General features: G+C 53.6%; 1 protein-coding gene across 1 annotated transcript; it reads left to right on the top strand.

Moving 5' to 3' along the window:
• Positions 1–25,907, top strand: DTX4 (deltex E3 ubiquitin ligase 4). The gene is made up of 9 exons (XM_056801694.1): positions 1–526; positions 7,814–8,531; positions 12,270–12,331; positions 13,537–13,698; positions 14,450–14,511; positions 15,360–15,512; positions 16,954–17,115; positions 18,369–18,458; positions 22,088–25,907. The coding sequence occupies exons 1-9, from the start codon at positions 310–312 to the stop codon at positions 22,319–22,321; spliced, it is 1,860 nt and encodes a 619-aa protein (XP_056657672.1). The 5' UTR covers positions 1–309; the 3' UTR covers positions 22,322–25,907.
• The last annotated feature ends 1,003 nt before the right edge of the window (positions 25,908–26,910 follow it).

Raw genomic sequence — 26,910 nt, 5'->3', positions numbered from 1 at the left:
GCCCCCACCCCGCCCCGGCCGCCGGAGCATGCAGCTGGGCGCAGGCCGGCTCGCAGAGATCCCGGCGGCCGGGCATCCGCAGAGGAGGCGCAACTGGTGCCCGGGCCCGGGGGCGGCGGCCGCAGTGGCGGGCGGGCAGGCTCGGGGTGACCGGGCCAGGCGTAGCCTTTGCATGAAGCCTTGGGCCCCAGCGGAGGGCGGCGGCGGGGGCGTCCCGGGGCTCATGGCGAGCAGCTGAGGCCGGCGGCCCAGCCCAGGCGCTCCCGGGGGGCTGCGCGGAGGAGGCGGCGGCCCCCACGATCGCCAGCCATGCTGCTGGCCTCTGCCGTGGTGGTCTGGGAATGGCTGAACGAGCACGGCCGCTGGAGACCCTACAGCCCGGCCGTGAGCCACCACATCGAGGCGGTGATTCGGGCCGGGGGGCCCCGCGCAAGCGGCGGCAGCGTGGTGCTGGGCCAGGTGGATAGCCGCCTGGCGCCCTACATCATCGACCTGCAGTCCATGCACCAGTTCCGCCAGGACACCGGTGAGCTCCCCTCCCCACGGCTGGCACTGCCCATTGGGTTTACGGTACCACCCCCCCCCCCCCCCCCCCGTGCCAGCTCTCAGGTCTGGGACAAACTTGGGGCAAGAGGGAATTCCCGGGGCCGTGACTCCGTCTTCCTCCAGGGCATTACGGGACAAGGGGGTGGGCAGAAGCGGCAGGACGAAATGCCGGGGATGCCAGCCTCGGTCCTCCCTGCCCGGCTGCTGGGAGCAGATGGGGGAAGGGGCTGGGCGCAGCGGAGAAGGGATGAAGGCTAGTGAAGAATGCCAAGCCAGAGGAGCCTGTGCTCTGCCAGCTAAGGATTGGCGGCAGCAGCAGGAGGCAGATTCTTTCAGAGAAAGGTCGTCCAGAGAGTTCCTGGGCATCGCCCCCTCCTCTGCTCCCCCAGGAACATGACCCCTGACCCCTGGGACCTGGCGCACCCTCTTTGAGTGGAGAAAATGGGAGATGACAGGTTCTCTGGAGGAAAAGGCTCGGATCGGGGAAAGTAGAGAAGGAACCTTCAGCCTGGGGCAGGGAACCTGCTGAGCAGGGCTGGGGCAACTTGGAGGGTCGGTGGGGAAGCGCTGGCAGCATTCAGGGCTCCAGCGGGCTCCATGGATGGGTTTGGGTGAGGAGCTCAGCTCCAGTGTTGCTGCCTCCCTGCTGGATGTTCAATCAGAGGGCGAGGGGGTAATGCTCCCCCAGCCCCTCCTGTTAAAAAATGCTGCCCCAGGTGGAGTCCAGTGCAACTTGGGAGCCTGGGAGCCCAGCTGCTGGAGGGAGGGAGGGAGGGACGGTGATTGTGAGGGTCCCAGAGGGCCGAGGAACAGCTGTCTGCTCCCAACGTGCTTGCACTCACTGGAAAGACCCCACATCCTCTGTGCTAATTAGGGCCGTCATGGGAAGGGAATTTTCTTCCTCCTGTTTTTCCCCTGGCTTTCCCTTTGCCTGGAAGCACAGCCACAGACACACACTAGGTTTCGGGGGGAGTTTGGGGCATGCCCAGGGTCCTGACCCCCTTTCCCTGAAGGGAGAAGGACAGAGGGAGGGAGTGCCTGTGTGTGTGTCTGTCCCTGAGTGTCTTTGGGTCCGGCTGGGCCTTTAAGGGACAGGGCAGAAGACTGATGGGAGGGAAACAGGAATGTGGCAGGACTGAGCGGAGGGATTAAGAAGGGCCACCACAGCCCTGGAGCAGCTGGGACAGAGGTTACCTTGGGGGGCGGGGAGCCTAAACATTGTGTGGGGGGGGGGCTCCCCTCTCTCTGCATGTCCCCCTTGAGGGGTCGCAGAAGGCAGAGAGGGCTCTCTTTGACAGGGAATTCCAGCAGCTGAAATAAAGCTGGAGGTGGAGGATCCTGATACCCAAATAACACCTGCCTCTTGGCCTGTGCAGCTCCCTGGGCTGGGGGCTCTCTGTTCCCAGCCTAAAAGGCCTGGGGGGGGCTCCTTTTTCTGTCCTTTCGGGGATCCTGAGCTCTCTCACTGGCCAGGGGAGGGAGACAAAGGGAGAAAGACAGAAACTCCGAGGCCATGCATCCTTCCTTCACCCCAGAGCCCAGCAGCAGTTTTTTCCTGGAAGGAGCAAGGCATGATGGGGAGAGCCCACTTGGTAGCCTCAATCCTGGCTCCACCAGGAGGGGGATGTGCCGTCCTGGACGAGGGATTTCTCTTTGCTGGACAACTTCTCCGGGGGACCCTGGGGAGGTCTGATGTGCAGTCATTGTAGTATGTGTCTTGGCATCAATAAGCCCTACTACGTGCAGGGAGAGGCAGAGCAGAGCAGAGCTGTCTTTGAGGGCAGGAAAGCCCAATGTACAGATTTTCTGACTGTGAGACCCTGGACTGGTCCCTGACCTTATCCATGTCCCAGGCCACTCTCTGATCCTGAGCTGGAGAGCCAGTGTTGACTCGTTTGGGTAGAGGGAGCTCCCTGGCCACTGACAAATGAAGCCAGAGGGCCAAGGCCTGCCCCTGGGTGTGAGGAGCTCTGCCAGGCACTGGTACATCCAGAGAAAAGAACCTGCATTCACCTGGGAGGGATGTGCTGGGTACACGGATGGCTTTCTGGGTCAGCGAGGGCCCTTCCAGCACCAAATCCTGTCCTTCAGGCAAGCATTGACTGAAGGTTCTCCGGGTTCCAGCCACTAGGCCAGGGCTGGCATACACAACTGGCTGGTCCAGCTGGGTAGATCAGTGGGTAGAGAGTCAGGCCCAGAGATGGGAGGTCCTGGGTTCCAATCTGGCCTCAGACACTTCCTAGCTGTGTGATCCTGGGCAAGTCCCTTAACCCCCAATGTCTAGCCCTGACCACTCTTCTGCCTTGGCACCAATACATAGAACTGATTCTAAGATAGAAGGTCAGGGCTTAAAATAAAAAAAAAAATGGACTGTTCCCTGCCCTCAAGGACTTACTAATGTGGTGTCCATAGTTGGGAAGGACTTTGAATGACAAAGGGTTTATTTGATCCAAGAAGTGATAGGGAGCCACTGGAGTTTATTGAGAAGAGTGACAGGATCAGAACTGAGCTTTTGGAAGCAAACTGACAGATTTGGGGCCAATAGATCCACTAGCAAGCTATTTCAGTAGTTCAGGAATAAAGTGGTGAGAGGCTGCATCAAGGGAGTGAGTGTCAGGAGGAGGACAAGGTATCTGTGATAGAGATTACAGGGGCAAAATACAGGCTTTGAGGAGAGACTGGCTGTGCGAGACAGAGAGAGAGAGAAGGAGGGAAAGAGAGAGAAATATAGAGGCAGGGGGAGAGAGAGACAGAGAGGAAGAGAGAAAGAGAAAGAAAGGAAGAGAGAAAGAGGGAATAAGAAAGAGAGAAGGAGGGAAAGAGACACACAGACAGAGGGAGAGAGACAGAGAGGGAGAGACAGGAAGAGAGAAAGAGAGAGAAAGGAAGAGAGAAAGGGAATGAGAAGGAGGGAAAGAGAGAAACACAGACAGAGGGAGAGAGAGAGAGGAAGAGAGAAAGAGGGAGTAAGAAAGAGAGAAGGAGGGAAAGAGACACAGACAGGGAGAGAGACAGAGAGGGAGAGAGAATAAGAAAGAGAAGAGGGAAAGAGACAGAGGGAGAGAGAGAGAATAAGAAAGAGAAGGAGGGAAAGAGACACACAGGGAGAGAGAGACAGAGAGGAAGAGAAAGAGAGAAGGAGGGAAAGAGACAGAGGAAGAGAGAAAGAGAAGAGGGAAAGAGGAAGAGAGAAAAAGGGAATAAGAAAGAGAGAAGGGAAAGAGACACACAGACAGAGGGAAAGAGAGGAGGGAAAGAGACGGAGAGAGACAACAGATAGAGAGAATAAGAAAGAGAAGGAGGGAAAGAGACACACAGACAGAGGGAAAGAGAGGGAGAGAGAGAATAAGAAAGAGAGGAGGGAAAGAGACAGAGAGAGACAGCAGATAGAGAGAATAAGAAAGAGAAGGAGGGAGAGACAGGGAGGGAGGGAGAGATAGCAGATACAGAGAGAATAAGAAAGAAAAAGGGAAAGAGAGGGACAAAGAGAGACTGAGAGGGAGAGGGAAAGAGAAAGAGCCAGCCTGTTACTGGTCTGGAAGAAGGGGTCCATCTTTGGGGGCTGACAGAAACTCAAAGCCCAGAAAGCCTTTTAGACAGAAGAGACAGAGGGAGATTGAGGATGACACCTTGCTTGTGAGCCTGAGGGATTGAGAGAATGATTAATAGGGCAGTGGGGAAGGGGGGGAGGGCTTGGGGAAAGATAATGAGTTCCTGTATGGACATGCTGGGTTTAACATGTTTACGGGACATCCATTTAGATGGAGAAGAGGCAGGAGGAGGCTTGAGGTCGACAGGGAGGTTAGGGCTGGATAAGTTGCTGTGAGAATGAGGCGATCCATGGATCATCTGGTGAAATAAAAGGAGGGCGAAGAGAAGAAGCCCACAGTGGACAGCTCGGTATGTCTGGGCCGGCCAGCTTTCCGTTGTTGAGTCCCTCACAGGATTCCCTGCAGATGACACTGACTTCATCCTGAAGGGGAGCGAGGGATGCAATGAGGCCGAGGTGGCCTTTGTGCTAGCCTGATGATGGGTCCATCTCCAGACCTATTTCCATTTCGGTCCATCTGTAACTAAATCTCCTCATCCCCATCCTCATGTCTCGGGCATTCAGAAAGCAACAGGTAGCCGCCAGAGAGAGCAGGCTGGAGCCAGGGTTCCTGTGAACAGAGTCCCAGGAGGCCTCCCATGTGAGGCGGCCTCATTGGCAGAACCACTAAAAATAATGCCTTCCTGAGTCGGGTCCAGTGAGCTTTCACATGCAGCCTCTCCTGGGATTCTCACCATCACCCCGTGAGGTGATGGGTAGTAAAGGTGTTTTTTTTTTTTTAATCATTGGATGGATGAAGAAACTGGAGTCCAGGAGAGGCTTGAGCCCATTTGGAGTGGAAGGACCTGGGTCCGAGTCCACCCTCTAGGATGTTGCACCACCAGGCACGTAGCTTCCCTGGGCCTCAGTTTCCTTCTCTGAAAAACTAAGGGCATTTGACTCAATAGGGTGGATGGTGCCACAGCTCAGAGCTACCACGTCCACTCGCCTCCCCTTCCCCCTGGCAGACATGGAGGTTCGTTCCACCAGGCTGACCCCTGCCTTGGAGCCCTCTGGGACCGAGGCTTTATCTGGCTGAACCCCCTCTTTTTACAGATAAGTGGGGGGCCCAGGGTGATGTGAGGGCCGAGTCTCCACAGACACCACTTCTGAGATGCCAATTCAGGCCTTTCTGGCCCCCAATTTACCTCCTGCTTCCCTGGTGCCAGGGTGGGACAAAGCTAGGAGGGTGAACCCCGTACCCCATGTGCTTCTTAGGATGTTCCCTCCCCATCCCCCAGCCAGAACTTCTGGCTTTGGGGGGATCTAGAGATAACCTTCCAGAGCAACGGTGCCCACTTCTGTCCCCTCCTTCCCCCCCTTCCTCTTCGGCTTCCTCAGTCTGCTCAGAGGTGCCTTCTCCACCTGCGTGTCCCCTCTGGCCCCTGGCCCTCTCGGACCCCTCTCCAGCCCCTTTCTCTGTGGCCTCCTGACTCCAGCCTCAGGCCTGAGCTTCTTTCAGATCCCAAACCTGCTGGGCTTAGCCTGTGTCGGATCTTCCTCACCATCCCCTCTGTCGCCTACATGTGGTCTGCCGTCCAGGCAGCCAGCTTGGGGAGAAAGAGCCACAGACGTGAAGTTGGAGCACGCTAAGGGTTCGAGTTGGGCCACTTACACTGGCAGCCTCCATTTACCAATCTAAAAAATGGGAATGATAATTCTCACGCCACGGACATCGTGGGTGGCGGGATCAGGGTGAAGGACTTCTCAAATTAAATTAAATTTCTTCCCTTCTCTCCCTCCCACCCCCCAAAAGAGAGATTGGGGCAATAATTCAGTGGGAAAGGGGCAAGGAAAAATGCGCCAGTCGGGGGAAATGAAGGAGAGACCCTGACTCTGCTCTGGATCTAAATTCCTTTTTTCCTGCCGTGGAAAATGGCAAACTAGTTAGAGGAAAGCCAACAGCTAGTCCATGGGAAAGATTAGGGGTGAGCCAGACAGTCTTTCTGCATTTTCCTATTATCATTGATTACTAAGAGAATACATTTGGGGGGAACTGGGGGGCTCAGAGGATGGACAGCCAGGCTTGGAGATGGGAGGTCCTGGGTTCAAATGTGGCCTCAGATGCTGATAAGTCACATAATCCACACTGCCCAGCCCTCATCACTCCTGTCTTGGAGCCAATACACAGTTGATTCTAGGATAGAAGTCGAGGGATTAAAACAAAAACAGAGCCAGGGAGAGCGCACTGGATAGAGCGAGGACACTGATAGCTCTGCAATGGGGAGACCCAGATGCAGCCTGGCTGGGCCAGCTCCTTAGCCTTATAGCCTCAGTTTCCCCATCTCTAGTTTTCATCAGAGCATCCCTTGTGCCATTCCTGGCACCTGATCCCTCCTGGGGCTCTTATTCCTTCCCCAAAGGACCTTGTATTCTGCGTGAGAAGCATCACGTGTGGTGGATGGGGAAATGCCTTAGGAATCAAGGAGACCTCCAGGTGTCTCCTGACTGTGTGACCCTGGTGGAGTCCCTTCCTCTGGCACCAGGTGCAAAAGAGAGAGCGGTCAGCAGTGAGGGGGCCCCTTTTATCTCCTTTGATTCTATTATCCCTAGTTTACAGATGAGGAAACTGGGGCAGGCAGAGGATTAGTGACTTGCCCAGAGTCCCCCACCGGTAAGTGAGGCTGGATTTGAACTCAGGTCTTCCTGACTCCAGACTTTGTGCTCTATCCACCTCCCCACCAAGTCTCCTCATTATTAACAACAACAATGATGGCGAGGAGCCTCTGGGGTCCCGAGTTCGAATGACAGTTCTTCCCATCACTAGCCAACCTGGCAGGATGGGCAGAGCCTGTCATTAGAGGCGGGTCTGGATTTTAAAATGGGATCTCTTGCTGTGATGGGGAAGTCATTCATTTCTTCTCTCTGGGCCTCTACTTTTGTCCTAAAAAGAAGCCGGTGGATGAGATGGATCTCGAGGGCCCTCCCAGACTCCTGCCTCTGCCCGGCCTCTTTAGAACCTCTTCTGCTCCCTGTAGGGGAGGGGCCTCTCCCTTGAACTCGGGGCCTGGGATTCTGTCTGACTCTCTTCTCCCTTAGCATGGGGGTGGGGGAGGGGAGGACGGCGCCCCTCTCCCTGCTGGTCACTCAGCCATGTCGGGGACCCTCATAAATACTAAGTGGGAGGAAGGGGCCGAGGAGCCGCCCACAGCTTCATGCCGGCTCTAGCAGAGAAATTGTAAGGAGTGATTGTCCCCCCCCCCCCATCCTCTCCCCTCCCCCTCCCGGGGTCTTGGGCTGAATGGGGAATTGTTCTGCCGCTCCCAGTGGCTCCCCGTGTTGTCACTGGGGTCATTAAGGGGCTGGGAGAGGTGGGGCTGGGGGGTGACCCCGGCAGGGCCTGAATGGCCATTGTTCCCTTTCTTCCCCTCCTGAATGCCAGGCTGCAGAGTGACAGATGCTGGGATTCCTGCATCCTGGTTCAGGGCTCCCTCCTGGAATGCGCCTTCCACCTTCTGGCCCCATAATCTCAGCTGGGCCCTGAGCCTCAGTTTCTTCATGTTTATGTATGGAGCTCTGAGTCAGGAAGTGCCCAGTTCAAGTCCAGCCCCTGAGCTTTCCCGACTGTAACCGTAGGCAGGTCCCGTAAGGCCTGCTGCCTCAGTTTCCTCAGCTGTACAATGGGCCGCTGGGGAGTGGGGATCTGGCCGGCCCTGACGCTCTCCTCTCCCTCGGCAGGGACCCTCCGGCCTGTGCGGAGGAGCTTCTACGACCCGGCCTCGGCGCCCGGGAAGGGCGTGGTGTGGGAGTGGGAGAACGACGGCGGCTCGTGGACGCCCTACGACATGGAGGTGGCCATCACGCTCCAGCACGCCTTCGAGAAGCAGCAGCCCTGGATCGACCTCACCCCCATCGGCTTCTGCTACGTCATCGACTTCGGCACCATGAGTCAGATCAACCGGCAGACCCAGCGCAAGCGGCGCGTGCGGCACCGGCTCGACCTGGTCTACCCGCTGGTGGCGGGCGCGCTGCCCAAGGCGCAGTCGTGGCCCGCCAGCCCGGGCCCGGCCAGCTCGCCCCCAGGCCCCCCGTGCTCCTGCCCCCAGTGCCTCCTGGTGATGAGCGTCAAGGCCGCCGCGGGGGCCAACGGGGGGCTGCTGCCACCCCTGGTCATCCGGAAGAGTGGGCCGCCCCCCGCGGGGACCAGATTGCTGCCGCCTCCGGGCACCGGCCTCAAGCCTCTGGATGGGGCAGGCCTCCGGGGCCCCGGGAAGACGGCAGCCTCCCAGGCCTCCCGGAGGCAGGCCTCCGGCGTGCCTGCCCTGACCTCCTCTGCCTCCCAGGCCAGCCCCCCTGGGGCTGCGGGCAAGAACGGGCGTGTGGCGCTGGCCACCCTGAACCGCACCAATCTGCAGCGCCTTGCCATCGCCCAGTCCAGGGTACTGATCGCTTCCGGGTAGGTGCCGCCTCTCCCAGGCTCTCTGGCCTATCTGAGGCCTGTAGGGTGGGGCGGGGCAGAGCAAGATGGCGGCTGGCCCACCCCCATTCCCCCTCTCCCAGGAATTCTCCTGGCCTAGAACGCAGCTGAAAGGGGATTGAAGGGGCCCCTCAGTGGAGAGGGAGAGGGTTCCAGTGTGGCCCCAGCCCCCTCTGCCTCGGATCCAATAGACAACATTGAGTCTGGGAGGGAAGATCAGGGCCCGAAAGGAAAAGCCAGCAGCTGGGCCCAGTGGCTCCTAGAAAGAGCTTTGGATTTGGGGTCAGAGTTCCCCGCATGGCTGGGGTTCAAATCCTGCCTCAGTGATCGGGGTGACTAGGAAGCCTCCCTAGATGATGGAGGCTCCTTTCCGTCCCAAGTCTGTCCGGCCCAGCAAGTTGTTTCTTCTGGCCGGGTGGCCTCAGGGTAAATAAGGCCTTCATGAGGTGTCCTCACTGACTCTCTTCTTCCTAGGACCCCCCACCCCCAGCCGCTCTTTCCTTTGGGGGAGCCCCAGATCTGTCCATGGGAGTTTCTAGGACCTGCAGTGGGCTGAGCCGGGGGAAACAAGGCTGAAAATGCCCTGGAGGAGAGACCTGAGGATGGCATGGGGCCTAGTCTGCCCTCTCCAAGGGCTGCGCTCTGCAGGGCCAAGACCACTCCGGGCTCCCTCAGCCCCAGAGCCCCTAGAGGAGGGCCCCGTGGTGGCAGCATAGGTGGGGGAGGGGAGCCAGGAGAATGGGAGGCAGGGGCAGGGGTGGAGGGGCGGGTAGCTGGGCCTCAAAAGGCCCATAGAAAGGAATCTCTCTCCCTCTTCACTCTGTTGCCAGGACAAGAGAGGCCTCTTCCTCCCCTCCTCTATCTCCCAGGCTTTTCCTCTTTCATTCTTCCTCCGCTCTCCCCCCAGCCCCCAGTCCCAGCCCATCTTCTGGGGGCCCTTTCTTGGCCACTTAATTAGCGTGTTATCCCCCTTTGTGTGACTCTGCCATGGGCCTTCTGTCGGCGCTCGCCCCCTTTCCCCTCCCCTCTGCCCGTGACCTCTTGGAACCGCTTTCCCACGGCAGAAGGAGGGGATGGGCCGGAGGAAGGGACCCGAGAAGGTTGGGGGGCGGGGGGGGGGGCACAAAGGACCCTGTGAATTATTCAGCGAGACAGCACGTAGGCCGGGAGGGCGGGAATCGCCCTTCTGTGTGTCTCCTCTAGATTAGTGATTTCTCCATCCCTGGGAGGCCGGGCCGCAGTTACCGTAGTGACAGACCATTGTCCGGCCTGGGGATTCCTGGGCCGCTCTGTTTATCTCCCTGAAAACCGGCTCCTCACTATGGTTTCTACAGCGATATCCCCCGCCCCTGGCCAGGCCTTTTCATTCCCTCCTTTGGGCCGCCAAGGCGCCCTCCCCCAGTTTAGAGGGAAGCAGCCTGGAAGGCCTCTTCTGATTGGCCACCGGGGCCAGGGCAGGCGGGCGGCCTGGTGGTTGCCTGGAGGCCGTGATGGATGATGGCGCCTTCCTAGCAAGCTGGCGGGCCGCAGCCTCTTCTCAAAGGGATGGCCAGCATGGACTTTGGCACCCCGGCCCGGCCTCCTCGGGGCTCGGGACTCGGCAGTTTGGTCCGGAGCAGAGCAGATCGGACGGTTCTCATTCCCACCCCGGCTGCGCTCTGGGCCCCAGGCCCTCGCCTCGTAGCTTTTCCTGGTTCTTTAGTCTTGGGCAACAAACCTCCCCCCGTTAGGCCTCTTTCAGCCTTGAAGGGGCACCGAAAGGAAGGGCAGCAGAAGGCCGACGGCGCCTCCTCTTGCCGCCTCCACCCTCTCTCCTGGCACCCCGCACCTGAGAACTTAGATGAGTCTGCTCTCTGATGTTCTCCTGCTCCAGTGGGTCTCGCTCCCCAGACAGGCCTGCTGGGGGCCTCTCTGCTGGTATTTCCTGTTTTCCTGGGTCAGGTTGGGAAACCTGCCAGGCCAGTTTGTGGGAACAAAGGTGGCTTTTGTCACCCAAATCACAGCAACCCATCAGCCAGGATGGGGACTCGGGAGAGCACCCAGGAAGCACGGGGCACCCGAGAACAGGGGCCCTTTACAGAATCCCCATCGGTCTGGTGAGCCCCTGCCAGGCCTCTGAGCCGGGTTCCCCCGTGGAGAGAACGCCCACAGGGGCAGTCGCTGATTTTAGTTAGAAGGGATCTGAGAAATGGCCTCACCCACCCCCTTACCTTAGATAGGTAAACTGAGGCCCAGAGAAGGAATAGCTTGGCCGGTAGAGGTCGTCCAGGCTGTAGGGGGTCTCATGGCCACTCCCCCGCCTCTGTGTGGCTCAGGGTACTTCTTGCCCTGATCCCTGACTCTTCACTTACTTTGTGGCCAAATGGTAGCAGCCCATCCCTTCTCCTTTTCTGGAATCCCCCAAACCAGGGGCCCCCTCTTCTGTGTGACCTCGCACAACTCTTACTCCTCTCCTTTTTGAGCTCAGTGGAAGTGGGCCTGGGGTGGCTCTTGTGCCTGGTTTCTCTTTTCCTTAAGGATCTCTCAATTCTAGAGTGAACTGTGACCTTTTTCATTGCCCCCCCCCCCCAGTCGACATCCATTCTCTCAGGCCCAGACTCCTAAATTCAGAATGGGGGGGCATTCTAGCACCCGCTGAAGGCCGCTTATTTTTAGAGGTGACGACACCAGGGTGAGAGCACTGGACCCTGGCCCAGGGTCAGGCCACTGGTGTCTGCGCCTGTGTCTTCCTGGGTCCGAAGCCCTCGTCCATAGGCCCAGGGCTGGCTTACCAGCAGGGTTGGGAGGATCCCCCTCCCCCATAAGCATCCATCCCCTCTATGATCCCCAGGGAATGGGGAGCAGCTCTTTGGGGATGGATGGCAGAGAGCTCACTTTTCCTTTCGGCCTCTTATCTGGGGAAGGAGAGCCGGCTTCCAAGATGGCTCCGGTCTTGTTGGACAAAACCTGCCAGCGTGTGGCGCTTGTTTGTGGACCCAGCCTGGCATTTCATGGCCGGGGACTTCCTCCGAGAGAGCTGAGCCTTCTCCACATCCTGGAAGCAGCGGCCCAGGGCCGAGAATGGCGCAGATGCCCCAGCCAGGGTCTGTTGGATGAGTGGCCCGGGCCCTACGCAAAGACCTTCCCGATTTGGGGATGATTTGGGGGCTCAGAGAATCATAGAGCTCCCTTGTGCCAACCAGCATTTCTTTTTTTTTTTAAACCCTCACTTTCCATTATTGGCTCCAAGGCAGAAGAGCAGTAAGGGCTAGGCAATGGCGGTTAAATGACTTGCCCAGGGTCACGCAGCTGGGTCTGAGACCAGATTTGAACCATCTTCAGGCCTGGCTCTCAATCCCCTGAGCCACCCAGTTGCCCCCCTCTAATCAGCATTTCTAAAGTTGGGCAACTGTTCGGGTTCAGGAGTACGACAATGAAAATGGAAGCAGTCCCTTGGCTAGAGGGGGAGCATTCTCCCTAGAGATCGAAGAAGGGCTTTGACATCGATTCCTCTCTTAGCTCCTGGGGCCGTGCAGAAGCTTAGAGCAGGCCTCCCCGGGGCCAGTAGGCCCCCCACGGGGGAAGTCTGGTGCGAGGTCACCCAGGCAGGAAGTGAGAGATCTAGGAAGCCAGGGAGCAGAAAAGGGAGTTCCTCTTGGGTGGGAGATTCTGGATCGGGCCCCCCACCCCACCGCTCACACACAGAGCAGGGAGTAACGTCATTTGTTCTTTCCTTAGTGTCCCCACAGTCCCCGTGAAGAATCTGAATGGGTCCAGCCCTGTGAATCCGGCCTTGGCAGGTAAGAGGGGCCCTTGGCTCTGCCCCCAACTGGCTAGAATGCGGCTCGGGGCCCAGAGCTGGCTACTGGAAGGGACACTTTGGTACCACAATTTTCCCCCTTTTACGTCCAAGTTTTACTCCTGCCTTTAGGTTTTATAACAGATATTCCCATATTTAACTCTTTTTCACTCCCAAATCACACATACAACAAACACAGAGCCTTCTCTCTCTCTAAAAAAAAAATATAAACTCTTCCCTTCCATCTTAAAATCAATACTGTGTTTGGTTCTAAAGCAGAAGAATGGTAAGGGGCGACCAGATTGGAACCCAGGACCTCCCCCCTCTGGGCCTGGTTTTCCATCCACTGAGGCTTCTCATTGTTGCCCGGGGTACGAGACCTTCCAGGGAAGGAGAAGGAAGCATCTCCTCATTTCTTCTCCAGGACCAAATCTGGCCACTACGAGGATACCGCCTCCATTTTCCTTTGGTTCCTGTTTTGTTCCTTCCGGTTTACACGTGTCCTTGCTATGCCGTTCTCTTCCTGCGCTCTGTGTCCCTCTTCCCCATATTCTGCGTGTCCCTGCCTCGCTCTTGTTGATTATTTCTCGTGGCCCCGTCACGTTTCTTCCCGATAATGTACCGCTGCGTGCTCGGCTTCCCCGATGGATGGGCGCTCACCGTGTTTCCGGTTATTTGCGCCCACAAAAGGTGTCACACAGATGATTGGGGCATCAATGGGACCTTTCTGACTTTGGCCTCCTTGGGCCGTATAATCCCCTTTGCTATGACTTTATAAATGCACATTTTCTAAATGCTAGAAAACGGGGCCTCTCCACGGTCTGTGGCCATTTGTTTTGTGATCATTCAAGGCCCATGTGTTGGAGGGCTTAAAGGCTCCCCGAACAATGCCCTGGGAGAGATACGATTGTCCCCCTCGGCCTAGGAAGCAGACACGGCTTGCTCTGGCTCTGTTTGAGCGTGGCAGGTGGGACTTAGGGCCGGGAAAGAAAGGGGAAGGTTTCTTTGTCGGGGAGAAGGGATTTGAATGTCCTTTGGCAACAAAGGGGGGTTTGAGGAGGCAGGGATGGGCCGGATGATGCTTGAGAGAATCCAGAAGGAGGGGAGTCAAGGTTGGGGTCAGGGAGCATCCCTGAATCTTAGGAGGCCCGGGGAAAGAGGATGGGACATAATTCATCCATTTTCCTTTCCCTGCTCCCCTTTTAGGAATCACAGGGATCCTCATGAGTGCCGCAGGACTGCCCGTGTGCCTCACCCGGCCACCTAAACTGGTCCTGCATCCTCCTCCAGTCAGCAAGAGCGAAATCAAGTCTATCCCAGGGGTCTCCAACACAAGCCGCAAGACCACCAAAAAACAAGCCAAGAAAGGTATTCCCTTCTCAGCTTCCCTTGGACCTGGGGGGTCAGGAGAGCTGGGTTCGAGGGCCGTCTGCCGTGCGCACGTTGTGTGCCCCTTGGGCAACTGGCTGCCTCTCTGGGGCTCAGGTTCCTCATTGGAAAAATGTGGCATGAGGCCGGATGGCCCGGTTCTCCCCTGCCACCGGCATCTTTTATTCCAGAGATCTGTTCCAACCTGGCCTTTTCTGCTGTACGGTCCTTCCTGACTCGGGCCCTCCTGGGTCTGGCATTTTTGTTGGAAGAGCCCTACCCGCTCTGACAGTTCTTGTTCTAGATTCCCTCCCAGGCTGACAGTTCTAGGTTCCCTCCCAGCTCTGGTGTCACATAGTCTAGGTTCCCCTCCTAGCACTGTCAGGCCTCTCCTGTGCTTGGGAACTATGGCCAGCCTTTCCTTGCCGGCCGGGAGCCCCCGAAAGCGCCGGGCATCACTGCCTTGCTCCTTCCCAGCCCCTCCATCACTGCCCTTTCCCTGGCCTTCCAGTCAGCCCAGCCTTCTCTCTGGCTCTCCATCGCCCCTCGCTTTTCCTCCTCGGCTCCCTGAGCATCCTGGCCTGGGAGAGGGAGGCTGGATTTGTCCTCTTGGTCTCTGAGTTCCCCTTCCTGCCGGTGCTGGGGAAGCCCGGGCCCGTTTCTCCCCTGAGAGCTCCCCGAGGGCCCTTCATCAGCGCGGGCACATTGTCCTGCCTCTCCGGGGGTCCCCCTCACCTCGCTGTCTCCGCAGGGAAGACGCCAGAAGAAGTGCTGAAGAAGTACCTGCAGAAGGTGCGCCACCCCCCGGACGAGGTGAGATCCTCCCCAGGCCGGGACTTCCCCATCTTTTTCACATCAGGACCCCCTTTGATGAGCTAATGATGTCTAGGAACCTTTTCTCAGAAAAAGTGTTTTAGGAACAAAAAATACAGTCGGTAGGATGACAAGGAAAACCCATCATGTTGAAACAGTTTTCAAAATAAATACATGTATGTTACAGGAATATGTACACAGCAAACATGTACATACACACACATGCACACACAGACAAAGCCAGACGACCCTAGTCTGTCACTGAAGGCTCTTCCGCAATCCGGATCCAGTCTGAGCTCTGCTCCTTTCAGTCTGTCCTTCCTGCAGCTGGGGGTGAAGGGGGGACAGTCCCCTCACCTCCTTGGCCTTCAGATTCCCCGTCTAGAAATCGGGGTTGGGCCTTTCCACTCGGAAACGTCACAAGCCTTTCTGGGAGTCCGTGCCTTGTCCTGAGGAGTCGGCGGCCTCCGCTCGGGCCGGTTTCCGTTTCCTTGTCTGGGAGAAGGGGCAGAGTGGATGCTCTGCGAGGTTCCCGAGTCCTCCCTGGCCTCGGACTGTGGTTCTGGGATTCTGTGTTCCGAGGCCGTCCCACCACTCTCTCTTAGGCCCCCTCTCCTTCCAGAGCTCTGGGCTTCCTTCAAGCCCATCCTCTGACTTCTCTGATCTCTGGTTCCTTTGTACCAGAGGAATTCCGTCACCGTCTCGGGGCCTTCACGGAAGCTGTGGTAGAAGCTGGGTTTCCCATAGTATGCTGAGTCCGAGGGTGCCTCGCAGGTGGCATGTCTGTGGGGGCGCTCGTGCCCCTGAGGCCCGCGATCTGAGGACGCCCCCCTTTCATTCACCCCCAGGACTGTACCATCTGCATGGAACGCCTTGCAGCGCCCTCGGGCTACAAGGGCCCCCAGCCCACGGTCAAGCCAGACCTGGTGGGGAAGCTGTCCAAGTGCGGCCACATCTACCACCTTCATTGCCTGGTCGCCATGTATAACAATGGCAACAAGGTAGGTGTCGGGATTAGCTTGGCCGGGGGGGCCCCAGCCTGGTCTGGTCCCTCCTAGGAAGAAGGGGAAGTGGGTTCACCTAGGCCACGTTGTTCATTTCTGAATACCGCCTGGTAAAAGGGGCGCCGAAAAGCTGGGGGGCGTCCAGAGGAGGATAGCCAGGATGGGGACGGGCCGCAAGGCCGTGTCCTACGAGATCCGCTGAAGGGTATTTAACCTGGAGGAAAGCAGACTCCGAGGCAGAGAGAGGATGGCTTCCTTGATGGATTTACTCTCTACGTGGCTGCAGAGGCAGAACCAGGAGCCGTGGCTGGAAGTGAAAAGAAGCAAATTAAGGTTTGGTGTCAGGAAAAACCTCCCAACCATGAGCAATCCCAAAGGGGAGCCCTGAAGAGTGAGTGAATGTGCCCTCTGCAGAAGGAGTCCGTCAAAGGCTGGTGACTTGCTTGGGCTTTTTGTAGGGAAGTTTTGGGGTGCGTGCAGGCTTGACTCGATGGCAGCTGAGGTCCCTCGTGACCTGGAGATTTAGTGATCGTCTGATGTCTGAAAAAGAAGAATCAGCGTGGGCCGAAGTCATCTCTAGGGGCTTCAGAGGAGAGGTGGGCCTTGGGCCGCTTCCGTGGCCACAAGTCCAGGAGCTCGCATGGCCCTAAGCAACACCAGCCTAGCCTAGGATGGGCAGAACGGTTGAGCCAGCCCATGCTGGCATGAGCCGCTTTCTCTTTGGGCTTTTGAACTCTGTTACACCTGCCCGTGTTCCTCTTATTTCCTTGAATTGTCTTCCCACAATGCCACTCGCACAGCTCACAACAGCTGGCACCGGGTGAGGCTCATCAGGACCAAAACCAGCCTGGGCAGAGTTCACAGGGCCGGGCACTACGCCGGAGGGAGGGCCTTCCTTCAGGCAGTCCCAGGACGTTGGTAGTTTATCATAGGTGAGGACGCAGGTTCAGAGAGAAGTCATTGCTCCTTGGGCACATCCTAAAGGCTGGGCTGGAGACTTGCACTTGAGGCTCTTTTACAGACTCCAGGAATAACTGAGCCACAAGAGGCCTTAGAGTATAGAATGTCAGAACCAGAGGAAGGGGCCTTAGAGCATAGATTGTTGGGCCTGGAAGCGGCTTCAGCACATACGATGTTAAAGGTGTAAGGGAGCATCGGCACTCAGAGGAGCCTTCAAGGTAATGGAATCCATTGCTGTTATTTTGCAATTGAAGTCAATGAGGCCTCAGAAGGACAAATGACCCCATGGCTGGTGAGCACTAGAACCCAGCTCTATCCTGACCACTTTGCAGGGTTCTTTCCACTACATCCTCTTGGGCTGGCTTCAGGAAGAATGGGAGTAGGGGAGAGCTAAGAGGTCTGTTCTGAGCTTAAACTGCCTCCAGGTCTTCCTCTTCCTCCTTTTTTCAGCAGTTTCTGTTCTTTGCCTCTTTTACAGGATGGAAGTTTGCAGTGTCCAACCTGCAAAACCATTTATGGTGTCAAGACAGGGACCCAGCCCCCTGGGAAGATGGAGTATCACCTCATCCCCCATTCCCTGCCTGGGCACCCAGACTGTAAAACCATCCGGATAATCTACAATATCCCCCCGGGGATTCAGGTGAGCATAGCTGGAACCATGACCCCCAAGGGGGAGCTTTGGGAGGCGTCTAAGTCTTGTTGGTGGTGGTTTGTTTTGAAAAACGATCGGGTGCTAGTGGGAAGCCTTTCTCCAATAATATACTAGCAAGCGAAACCCATTTCTATAGTGTTTCCTTTTCATCCGTGAAGAGGATTTTCTTCACAATAGCCCTGGAAGGTATCGAGTCCCAAACCTATTAATATCATTTCACAGGAGAAACCAAGGTTTGAAGAAGGGAACTCTCTCCTTGCCCAATTTTATTTCATTTCATTTATTTATTTTCTTTTAAAATTTTTATTTAGAATATTTTTTCATGGTTACATGATTTATGATCCCCTCCACTACCACCCTCCCCCTCACTCTCTCCTCCCCCCATCCAAAGCTGGCAAGCATTTCCACTGGGTTATACATGTTTCATTGTTCAAACCTATTTCCATGTTATTCATATTTGCAGTAGAGAGATCCTTTAACATCAAAACCTGAATCATATCCCTATTGTACTATGTGGTCAATCATATGATTTTCTTCTGTGTTTCCGCTCCCACAGTTCTTTCTCTGGATGTGGATAACATTCTTTCTCATAAGTCCCTCAGAATTGTCCTGGATCATTGCATTGCTGCTAGTAGCAAGTCTATTACATTCGATTGTGCCACAGTGTATCCGTCCCTGTGTACACTGTTCTCCTGGTTCTGCTCCTTTCACTCTACATCACTACTTGGAAGTTTTTCCAGTTCACATGGAATTCCTCCAGTTCATTATTCCTTTCATCACAATAGTATTCCAACACCAACAGATACCACAATTTGTTCAGCCATTCCCCAATTGAAGGGCATCCCCTCATCTTCCAATTTTTGCCACCACAGAGTGCAACTATGAATATTCTTGTACAAGTCCTTTTCCTTATAATCTCTTTTCCTTGCCCGGTTTTAAACAACTAATAAGCATCAGACCTGGGATTTGATAAGATATACTTAACAGGGGCAGCTGGGTAGCTCAGTGGATTGAGAACCAGCCCTAGAGATGGGAGGTCCTGGGTTCAAATCTGGCCTCAGACACTTCCCAGCTGTGTGACCCTGGACAAGTCACTTCACCCCCATTGACTAGCCCTTTCTATTCTTCTGCCTTGGAACCAATACACAGAATTGATTCTAAGATGAGAGATAAGAGTTTCAAAAATAAAATGAAATATAATGGTTTGAAAAACTCTTTTTGTATTTCTTTTATTCCATCAGGGACCAGAACACCCGAATCCTGGGAAGAGTTTCACCGCCCGGGGTTTCCCTCGACATTGTTACCTCCCAGATAGTGAGAAAGGGAGGAAGGTGAGAGCTTTATCTTAGGGTCAAAGACTTTGTTTCTAACTTGGAATCCTGAGCTTTGTTTCTTACCAGAAGGGAACAGAGGCCTGGGGTCATCCCTGGCCTATTCCCATTTGGGCAAGAAGTGATGCTGACCTAAAAACAGTAGCCAGAGCAGTCCTTTGGCCAGAGAGTGTGTTTCTCCATCGTCAGTCTGGAGTTTGATAGGAGTTGGACCCCTACTCTCCTCTGGGGCTTCCTAGGCAGTGTCTTGCTCTACGAGGGCATGTTTCATCCCTTTTCTTTGGCTGAAATATGCTTTCTTATCCATTGTATTATAGTTAGTCTTAAACAGGCATTCTTAACCTGGGATCTGTGACTCTGTAAACCCAATCTTTCTTTCTCTTTCTTCCTTACTCCCTCCTATTCTTTCCTTTGTTCTTCTCTCTCTTCCTCCCTTCCTCCCTTCCTTTCTTTCCTCTTTTGATAACTGTATTTCAATAATAGATTTCCTTTGAAACTCTATCTATTTTAAAAACATAATTCTGAGAAGGGATTCCTAGGCTTCCCCAGACAGTCAAAGGAGTCTGGGTCATGAAAAAAGATGAAGAACCCTCCCTCTAAAGAGAGAAGGAGAATGTGCTGATGTTCAGAAGGGCAGCCTAACCAGCAGTCAGTCCCAAGCTTCATCTCACTTGCTGAGTCCCTTCCCCCAGCCCAAGACAAGTCCTTTTGCCTTCGTAAATGGCCTCAGTTTCTCATGTCAAATGGGGATAATAACACCTGTCGTATTATCTCACTGGGTTGTGTGAGGATTAAATACAGTAATTAATGTGGGAATGATTTGGAAACCATAGCACATTACCCAGGGGAGCTGTTATTAAATAAATGAAAAGCGGTGGGTCTGGTTAGGTTGTGGCTAAGTTAATTGTGTGGAGGCGTAGCTGTCCACGTGAGCATGACTGCACTCTTCAGGACACCCTTCCATTATAAGCCTATTAAGGTCTCTGATCATGTCGGATCTTCAATAATAATAATAATAATGACAATAGCAGCCTGCACTTATAGAAACTTTCAAAAAGAGCTTTCATACCTATTATCTCATTTAATTTTCACAACAGCCCTGGAAGGTAGGGAGTGTGTTTCCTTATCCTTGTTTTCTAGACGGAGGCAGCTTCTTCCATATTTTTTGCAAAGGAGGAGACTGAGGCTTGTGAAATGAAGGGTCTTCACTGAGATCTTAATGCCAATAGATGGCCACAGACTTGAGACTTCAGTTCAGGTCTTTCTAACTCTTCAATCTGGAACTGTCCATCTGTATGGGGGCCACGGTGATGTGGGAGACTCCGGCGTCTAGATCCCACCCCACCGGCTCCCTCATCATCCTGTCCTTTGTAGTCTTCTTTAGGGTTTGTAAGCTCATTCTTTTTTTAAATTAATTTGTTCAGTTGTGGGTAGAAATAATTTTTGATGACTGTTTTCTGACATTTCAGAATTCAGATTTTTCTCCCTCCACAACTCCCTGCAGTGGCAAATGATCTGATGTAGGTTATTCCAGTGCTTTCATGCACTACATATTTCCATGTATCACACATACCATAAAAAATTCAAGAAGGAAAGGAAGATGGCATGCTTTGATTGACAGTTCCTTTGCTGGCTGTGGAGAGCATGAGTGTGTCCCTTATGGGTAGCTTGGACTTAGTACTCTTCTTGAATCACACATGATTGAGCCTGGAGATACTTCTGAAGAAGGAAAGTGAATGAATGAATGAATGAATAAATGAATGAATGAATGAATGAATGGATGGATGAATGAATGAGTGAATGAACGAATGAATGAATGAATGGAAAGCATTTATTAAACTCTTATTATGTGCCAGGCTCAAGATACAAAGAATTAATTCAGACCCTCAAGGAGATATCCTTCTGTGCTATGTAGAGGAGTGTGGTAGGGAATTTTGGGCTAGGAAAGGGATACCACATGGTATAAGAACAGTCAGTTGGCATACCTGCCACAGGCAAGGTCTAGTCTCACTCATGATTCCAGGGTTTCCCGACAAGTGGCAAAAGATCAGTCAAGAAAATAACAAATGGAAGACAGCTGTATATTTTACAGCCATGGGCATGCTTTGGACCTGATAGCTGCTCTGCCATCCCCAAGCCTGATGTTTATTTTTATACCCATTTTTTGGGCATACAGATACATTACCTAACACACATGTCTAAATAGAAATAATTGGAAAAATGATACATCAACTTTTTACAAATCACTTAATTAACATTCTATATTCTTGTTTCACACAAGATAGATGATTTCATCACAGGTGGCTTAATTTTCTCATCACCCTGTGAGGAATTTTGAGCTTATAAACAGTCAAGGAAATTTACTTATTACTTTTAATAAAAATAAATAATCAATAAGAAGCTCTTAAAGACAATTCAACAATCATATCATTGAGGTTAAGGGGTACTGGGAACACAATTCATATTTAATATTAGACTGATCATTTTTCAGGGTTTATTAGGGAGTTTCTCAAGGGGAAGAATCAAGTCACTGAGGCATGATGAAGCTTGGTTTACCTGCACATTTTGTATGGGCCTTTATGATAGATTTGTGTGCTGGCTTCATGAGAATAAGTTTCTGTGAATGGGAAAGTTGTGGTCTTGGCTTGTAGCTGTGGTTTTACTGGGAATTAGGTACCTAAGTAAAAGTTGGGTTTGAGGGTCTGATCTTTTGGTGATGTTTTGGGGAATTAGGGAACAGGTATTTTGCTCTTAAGTAGTAATCATGTCAATTCCATAGGGAAGAGATGTTAATGAGAGAGGTCATGCAAAGGGGACTGAGTGGGCCATCACATCTTGTCAAGGGCCACTCTTGGCCTCCTTAGTTACCACAAGTGACTTTATCAAGACATCGTGGCCTGATGATTTCATTATTGTGGAAAGTCAGGGAAAGGGAGTTAAAGGAGGTCCATGTTAGTGTCAGGACAGATGGCAAGGTGGCCCAGCTAGTAATTTTCAGTAATTTTCCCTCCCCAAGTCTCATTTTCCTCATCTGTTAAATGGATGGGCTAGATCAATGGAAAGATCTCTGATGTCCTTTTCAGCTTACAAAGTCTATATTCCAAGGCCCCTTCTCTCTGTTCTGGCATTCCTTGTTCTAAAGCCAAGCTCACTCTGATGTTATGTGGTATGTGTTCAGAGGCAGCTAGTGGGCCTGGAATCAGGAAGATGGGAGTTCAGCTCCATCCACAAACCCTTCCAGCTGTCTGACCCTGGACAAATCACTTAACCTTCTTCTGCATCAGTTTTCTCATCTGTAAATTGGGGATAATGATGGTACCTACTTCTCCAGGTTGAGGATTGAATGAGATGACATTATTAAAGCTTACAGTAGTCCCTGGCACACAGCAGGCATTCGTTGTGTTTGTTGACTTCTCTTCCCTGAGATTCATTTGTGACTGTGGGTCTGCACAGGAGGTGTTCCGGGTGGGATTAAAGAGAAGGGGAGGGAGGCAAGGGGAGCCCTGGAGGGTTTTGTGATCAGGAGAGAGAGGGACCAGAGCTGAATGTAATGACTCTTTATACCGGGGAGGAACCATGCAGACCCCCACGTCTTGGCCTGAATGTCCGTCCCTGTTTCCCTTCCCCAGGTGCTGAAGTTGCTGCTGGTAGCCTGGGACCGGCGACTGATCTTTGCCGTGGGCACCTCCAGCACCACCGGCGAGTCTGACACAGTCATCTGGAATGAGGTCCACCATAAGACGGAGTTTGGCTCCAATCTCACAGGCCATGGCTACCCAGACGCCAATTACCTGGACAATGTGCTGGCAGAGCTGGCTGCCCAGGGCATCGCCGAGGACAGCGCTGCCCTGGAGAAGGACTGAGGCATGAAGGCGGCACGAGAGGAGGGCTGACCGCCGCCGGGGCACCAAGTTGAGGAAGCAGCTCTCTTTGCTCCTCCTTCTGCCCCTGCAGGTGACAGCCCGCTCTAGAGGCTCTGTCTGTCATTCATAAACCTCATCAGATACAGGAGGGGACATGGGACGGGCAATCCCGCTCGCCATGTTCTCCATGACACTACAGCCCTAGGGGGCAAGGAGTCCCCTCGTGGGGAGCTTGGCCACCCCCTGGCCATCACTCACCCCCTGGGCCTTGTGAAGCTGGAGGCGTCGTCCTCTGGAGCCTTCCTTGGTGTTTACTCTCTGCTTTGCTCGCAGAGTTTCAGTTCCCTCTCCTCTTCAGGGAAGGGAGCAGGGCCCTCACTGTGCAGGGTGGGGGGGAACCGGTTAACTTGCTGTGACATTGAATGCCTTGGCCAATGTGGGGTCAGAGGGAGGCTTTTGGAAAGGCCTCTGGGAGCATCATCACCATTGCCTGCTCCCTCTGCCTTCTCAGATGAGGCCACTGTTCTTTGTTGCTGATGGCCCCTGAGGTTTCTTCTCTTGGGTCCATCACTTCAGTTGGAATTGAGCCTGAGTCTGCTCTGCCTAGAGTTATTCAGGTTTCCACCCGGGACCCTCCATTCTCTTGCCCTCCTCCAGGTCCGTCCTAGCCAGCATCTGAGCTGTGCTCAGGGACAGAAGGCCTTGAACCTTTTTTCCCTGCTGACTCACGTCAGCCCAGCCAAAAAGAGACCTGGTTCCCTTAAGTTCATGTATTCACTGTGAGTTGAGTCCATGCCAGACTCTGTCCTATCTGTGTACGTGCCATAGGGCCTATCCCTTATCTCCCCATCTCATCCATCAGTGCCCCCCCCCCCCCCCCGATTCTGTTATATTTGGAGCTGGAATCCCAGGTTTCCTGTGTGCTGGGATCCAAGCAGAACCAACTCACGTACCCTTGTTTTCCGTCTGCTCTTATGCAGCTCACAGTAAAGCTGGAGGATGATTTGTTCCAGGCCTTGTGGCAAGAGAGAGGTTAGGGGAGAAGCCCAGGAGTGCCAGGATCTCTTGGAACACTTGTCAGATATGATCTGTCCCCTCCTACCTAGAAGAGATTTAGAACTAGAAGAGGCCATGGAGGCAGCCTAGTCTAGTCTACTCCCCTCTTTTACAGATGAGAATATCGAGGCCCAGAGCACTAGAGGGACTTGCTTAAGGTCCCACAGGTAGAATTAGAATGAAGAATTGAACCCAAGGCCTCTGCTTCAAATGTATATTTTCTATACACCAGGCTGCCGCCATTATGATTATGCCTGGCTGTGGAGAAGAGGAGGCCCTCATCTCCTGATCTAGTTCAGCCTAGGTTGGAATCCAGTTGGGTTCCTAACTTATTCCTAAATGGGACAAAATGCCATCCCACCCCCATCTGGCCTAGTCTATGCCCAAGCTGTGTCCCTGGGGGAGGGGAGGTTCCCTTGGCCCAAACTTCTCTCTTGCTATCTGCTCCCAGTGGGGGATGAATTGGGGTTCAGAAGAGAGAGGGGGGAACTTTGTTTCCCTTTGAAAGAAGGTGGGTTCTTTGAACTGTGTGTAAGGGGGAGATTCTCCCGGATATGGATTTGAATTTATATGCCTCATGTTTTGGGGGCCTGACGTATATATGTACATATATTTCATAATGTTTGGAAGGTTTTTGATGGTACTTCAGTGAGGACTGGAGGCCAGCCCTATGGGCTGCTTGTTTGTGGAGAACCCATTTTTGAAGTGATGGTAGTCAAGGGCTCTATGATCCAAGTTCCACGCAATCTAGAAAGAAAAAGCTGGTGCTGAGATCTAGGATCCATTCAAAATGGCTGCCAGCAGGGGAAGGGAGTTGGGAAACAACCAGTGACTTCCTCTAGAGGGAACACTGATAGGAATTTCTAGTTCCTCCCTGGAACAATCTGCCATTTTATTTTGGATTGTTTCAATTCTTCCTTTGAAAGGTTCATCAGCTCTTACCAATGGTCTGGAGATCACTCCCTGCAGACTTTGAAATTCCTCCCACTTTCTCCCTTTTCGCCCCTCCTCTGGGCCAGGTCATACCATTCCCTTTCTCCCTGCGGTGTTGGGAAAGGAAGAGGTAGGCCAGCCTTTCCTTGGGACATCTTGGCCCTGGGGCTTTTCAGTGGCACTTGGTTACAACCACCACATGTCTCAAACCACAAATGGAAACTCTTGGCGTGGCAGAGGACACTCCTCAGCAGATAACTTTAGTTTTCCCAGCAAAGGCTGTTGCTGCTTGCCACACACCTGGCACCAGCCAACCCTGGTCAGTTCTCTGGGCTTGTCAATACTGGAGACCAGCAAAGTTGGGATGGATGAAGGGACTGAAAGGAGTAGAAGTTGAAGGGAAGCAGTTGTGGGTAGCAAAGAGTAATAGAACAAGTGGTTTGGTTGAAGGTTAGGATGGGGGGAGCATGGATAGCCCAGGGAATTCATCAGGGTTGGTCAGCTTACTACGGTTAGTTAGGGTTCAAGCCAGCCTCCTTTCCAGTAAGATGTCCAATCTGTGTTTCTGCCTCATTTTCTGCCGTTTGGGGGATGTTAAGGGGCCTCTTTATCTACCCTAGCTCGCCTCCTTCAGCTTATAGCATTCAGAGAGATCTTTGGGCCTAACTGGTCTTAGGAGCACAGGTTTTGAACTGGAAGGGACTTTGTCCAGAGGTAAGATTACTTCCCCAAGGTTTCCTAGATAGTAAGTGGCAGAATCCCCACCCAGGACCATCCCAGCACCCCTTCTTTACTGTGCCAGCTGAGGCTGGGGGCATTTCTCTGCCCCTTCCCTTTGCCAAGGCTCTAACCGTGTAGCCTGAGACTAGGATCCACATGTTGTCGGTGGGCAAACCCCCACTGGCATAGGGAGGAGCCTTTGGAAGCCCCTTCCTTGAACCTGGTCATGATGCTCAGGAGCCTCCTGATTGTACTCTGCAAAAGCTAATGAGGAAACTCCAAGATCTCTGGCCCTGCCAGGGCCTGTCTGTAGGCTCGCTCCCAGGCAGAGCTCTCCTTCCCCGGAGGCCCTGCTGCATATCCATTGCCTCCCCAGGAGAGAGCTCTCATCCTGCCCCTCACCATCCCAGCACCAGCAAGGACCCGGGTCCTGCCTTCAATCCGAGACCTCCTCTAGGCCTGGAGACGGGCCCCCCAAGCCCGTCCCCGTGGGTCTGTGGAGGTGTGTGTGTGGGTGTGCGCGCGAATGTGTGTCCGTGTCTCTTCTTTTCCTTTTCGGTATCCTCTGGAGTTGTCTGTGTTTTTATACTCGGTCAGGAACCTGTGGCACCCTGAGGTCCCGCTGGCGACGAGCATGGGGTGGACGGGAAGGGTCCTGCCTTCTTCCTAGCCGTGGTTGTTGCAATTGATTTGGGGTTTTGGGCGGGGGGGAGGGAGTGGGCGAATGTCCTGGTGAATCATTGATTTGTTCTTGAAAAAGCGTTGGGGTTTCCTTTGGGGTTGCTTTGGCTGTCTGCTGTACTTCCCTGCTGGAAGATAGCGACACCTAGTGCCCATCGGGTTTGTGTGCAGAACAATAAAGGAAGACTTAATGTTCCTTCTGGGGTCCTCTTGGTTGTGTTGGGCTCTGGGTGGTTTGGGTGCTTCCCTCTAGGGGCCTCTTGAGTGGTTAGCAGGGATCTCTTTCTTGGAGGTCTGAGTTACCCCGCCATTAAAGAACTGGTAACAGAAGGAAGCAAATTGCCTTTTCCTCCCAATTCTCTTCTTCCTTTGGGGGTCCCAGATTTGTTCATTTAAGAATTATTTATCAAGAGAGCAGCTGGGTAGCTCAATGGATGGAGAGCCAGGCCTAGAGACAGGAGGTCCTGGGTTCAAATTTGACCTCAGATACTTCCTAGCTGTGTGACCCTGGGCAAGTCACTTGACCCCTATTGCCTAGTCCTTTACCATGTTTCTGCCTTGGAACCAATACACAGTATTGATTCCAAGATGGAAGGTGAGAGTTAAAAAAAAAAAGAAAAGGTCAAGGGGGCAGCTGGATAACTCAGTGGATTGAGAGTTCAAATCTGGCCTCAGATACTTACCAGCTGTGTGACCCTGGGCAAGTCACTTGACCCCCATTGCCTAGCCCTTATCACTCTTCTGCCTTGGAACCAATACACAGTATTGACTCCAAGATGGAAGGTAAGGGTTTTTAAAAAAAGAATGAATTCTAATAGGATAAGAGTCAAAAAACAAAAATGGAGTGGTGGTTGTGGATGATGGCAGCAACATATCTCCAGTCAATCCATCTTCTTTCCCCTCCCACTGCTCTCAGGATGTCTTTGGAGATTTTGTACCACAAAATACATCTGAGAGCTTTATGGCCCTGATGGAAGGACCACCATTAGTCTAAACCAGGTAATCATTGGAGGGGAGCTGGGGAGGGGAAGAAGGATACTCTAAGATGGCCCATGGCCCCTGTTGGTAGGGCCTGTCGCATCATAGTGAAGTGATTCCCCCCTCCCCCACGCTAGAGACCAAGACATTCAATTTCTTGCTCTTCTGCCCATCATTCACCCTGTTTCCTTACCCAGAATCCTCCCTCCCCACCCCGAAGC

This window comes from Monodelphis domestica, chromosome 6 (genome assembly GCF_027887165.1).
Source record: "Monodelphis domestica isolate mMonDom1 chromosome 6, mMonDom1.pri, whole genome shotgun sequence".
NCBI classification, from domain to species: Eukaryota; Metazoa; Chordata; class Mammalia; order Didelphimorphia; family Didelphidae; genus Monodelphis; species Monodelphis domestica.
The sequence above is the reverse complement of the archived record's forward strand: the minus strand, read 5'-3'. Positions and strand labels throughout refer to the sequence as shown.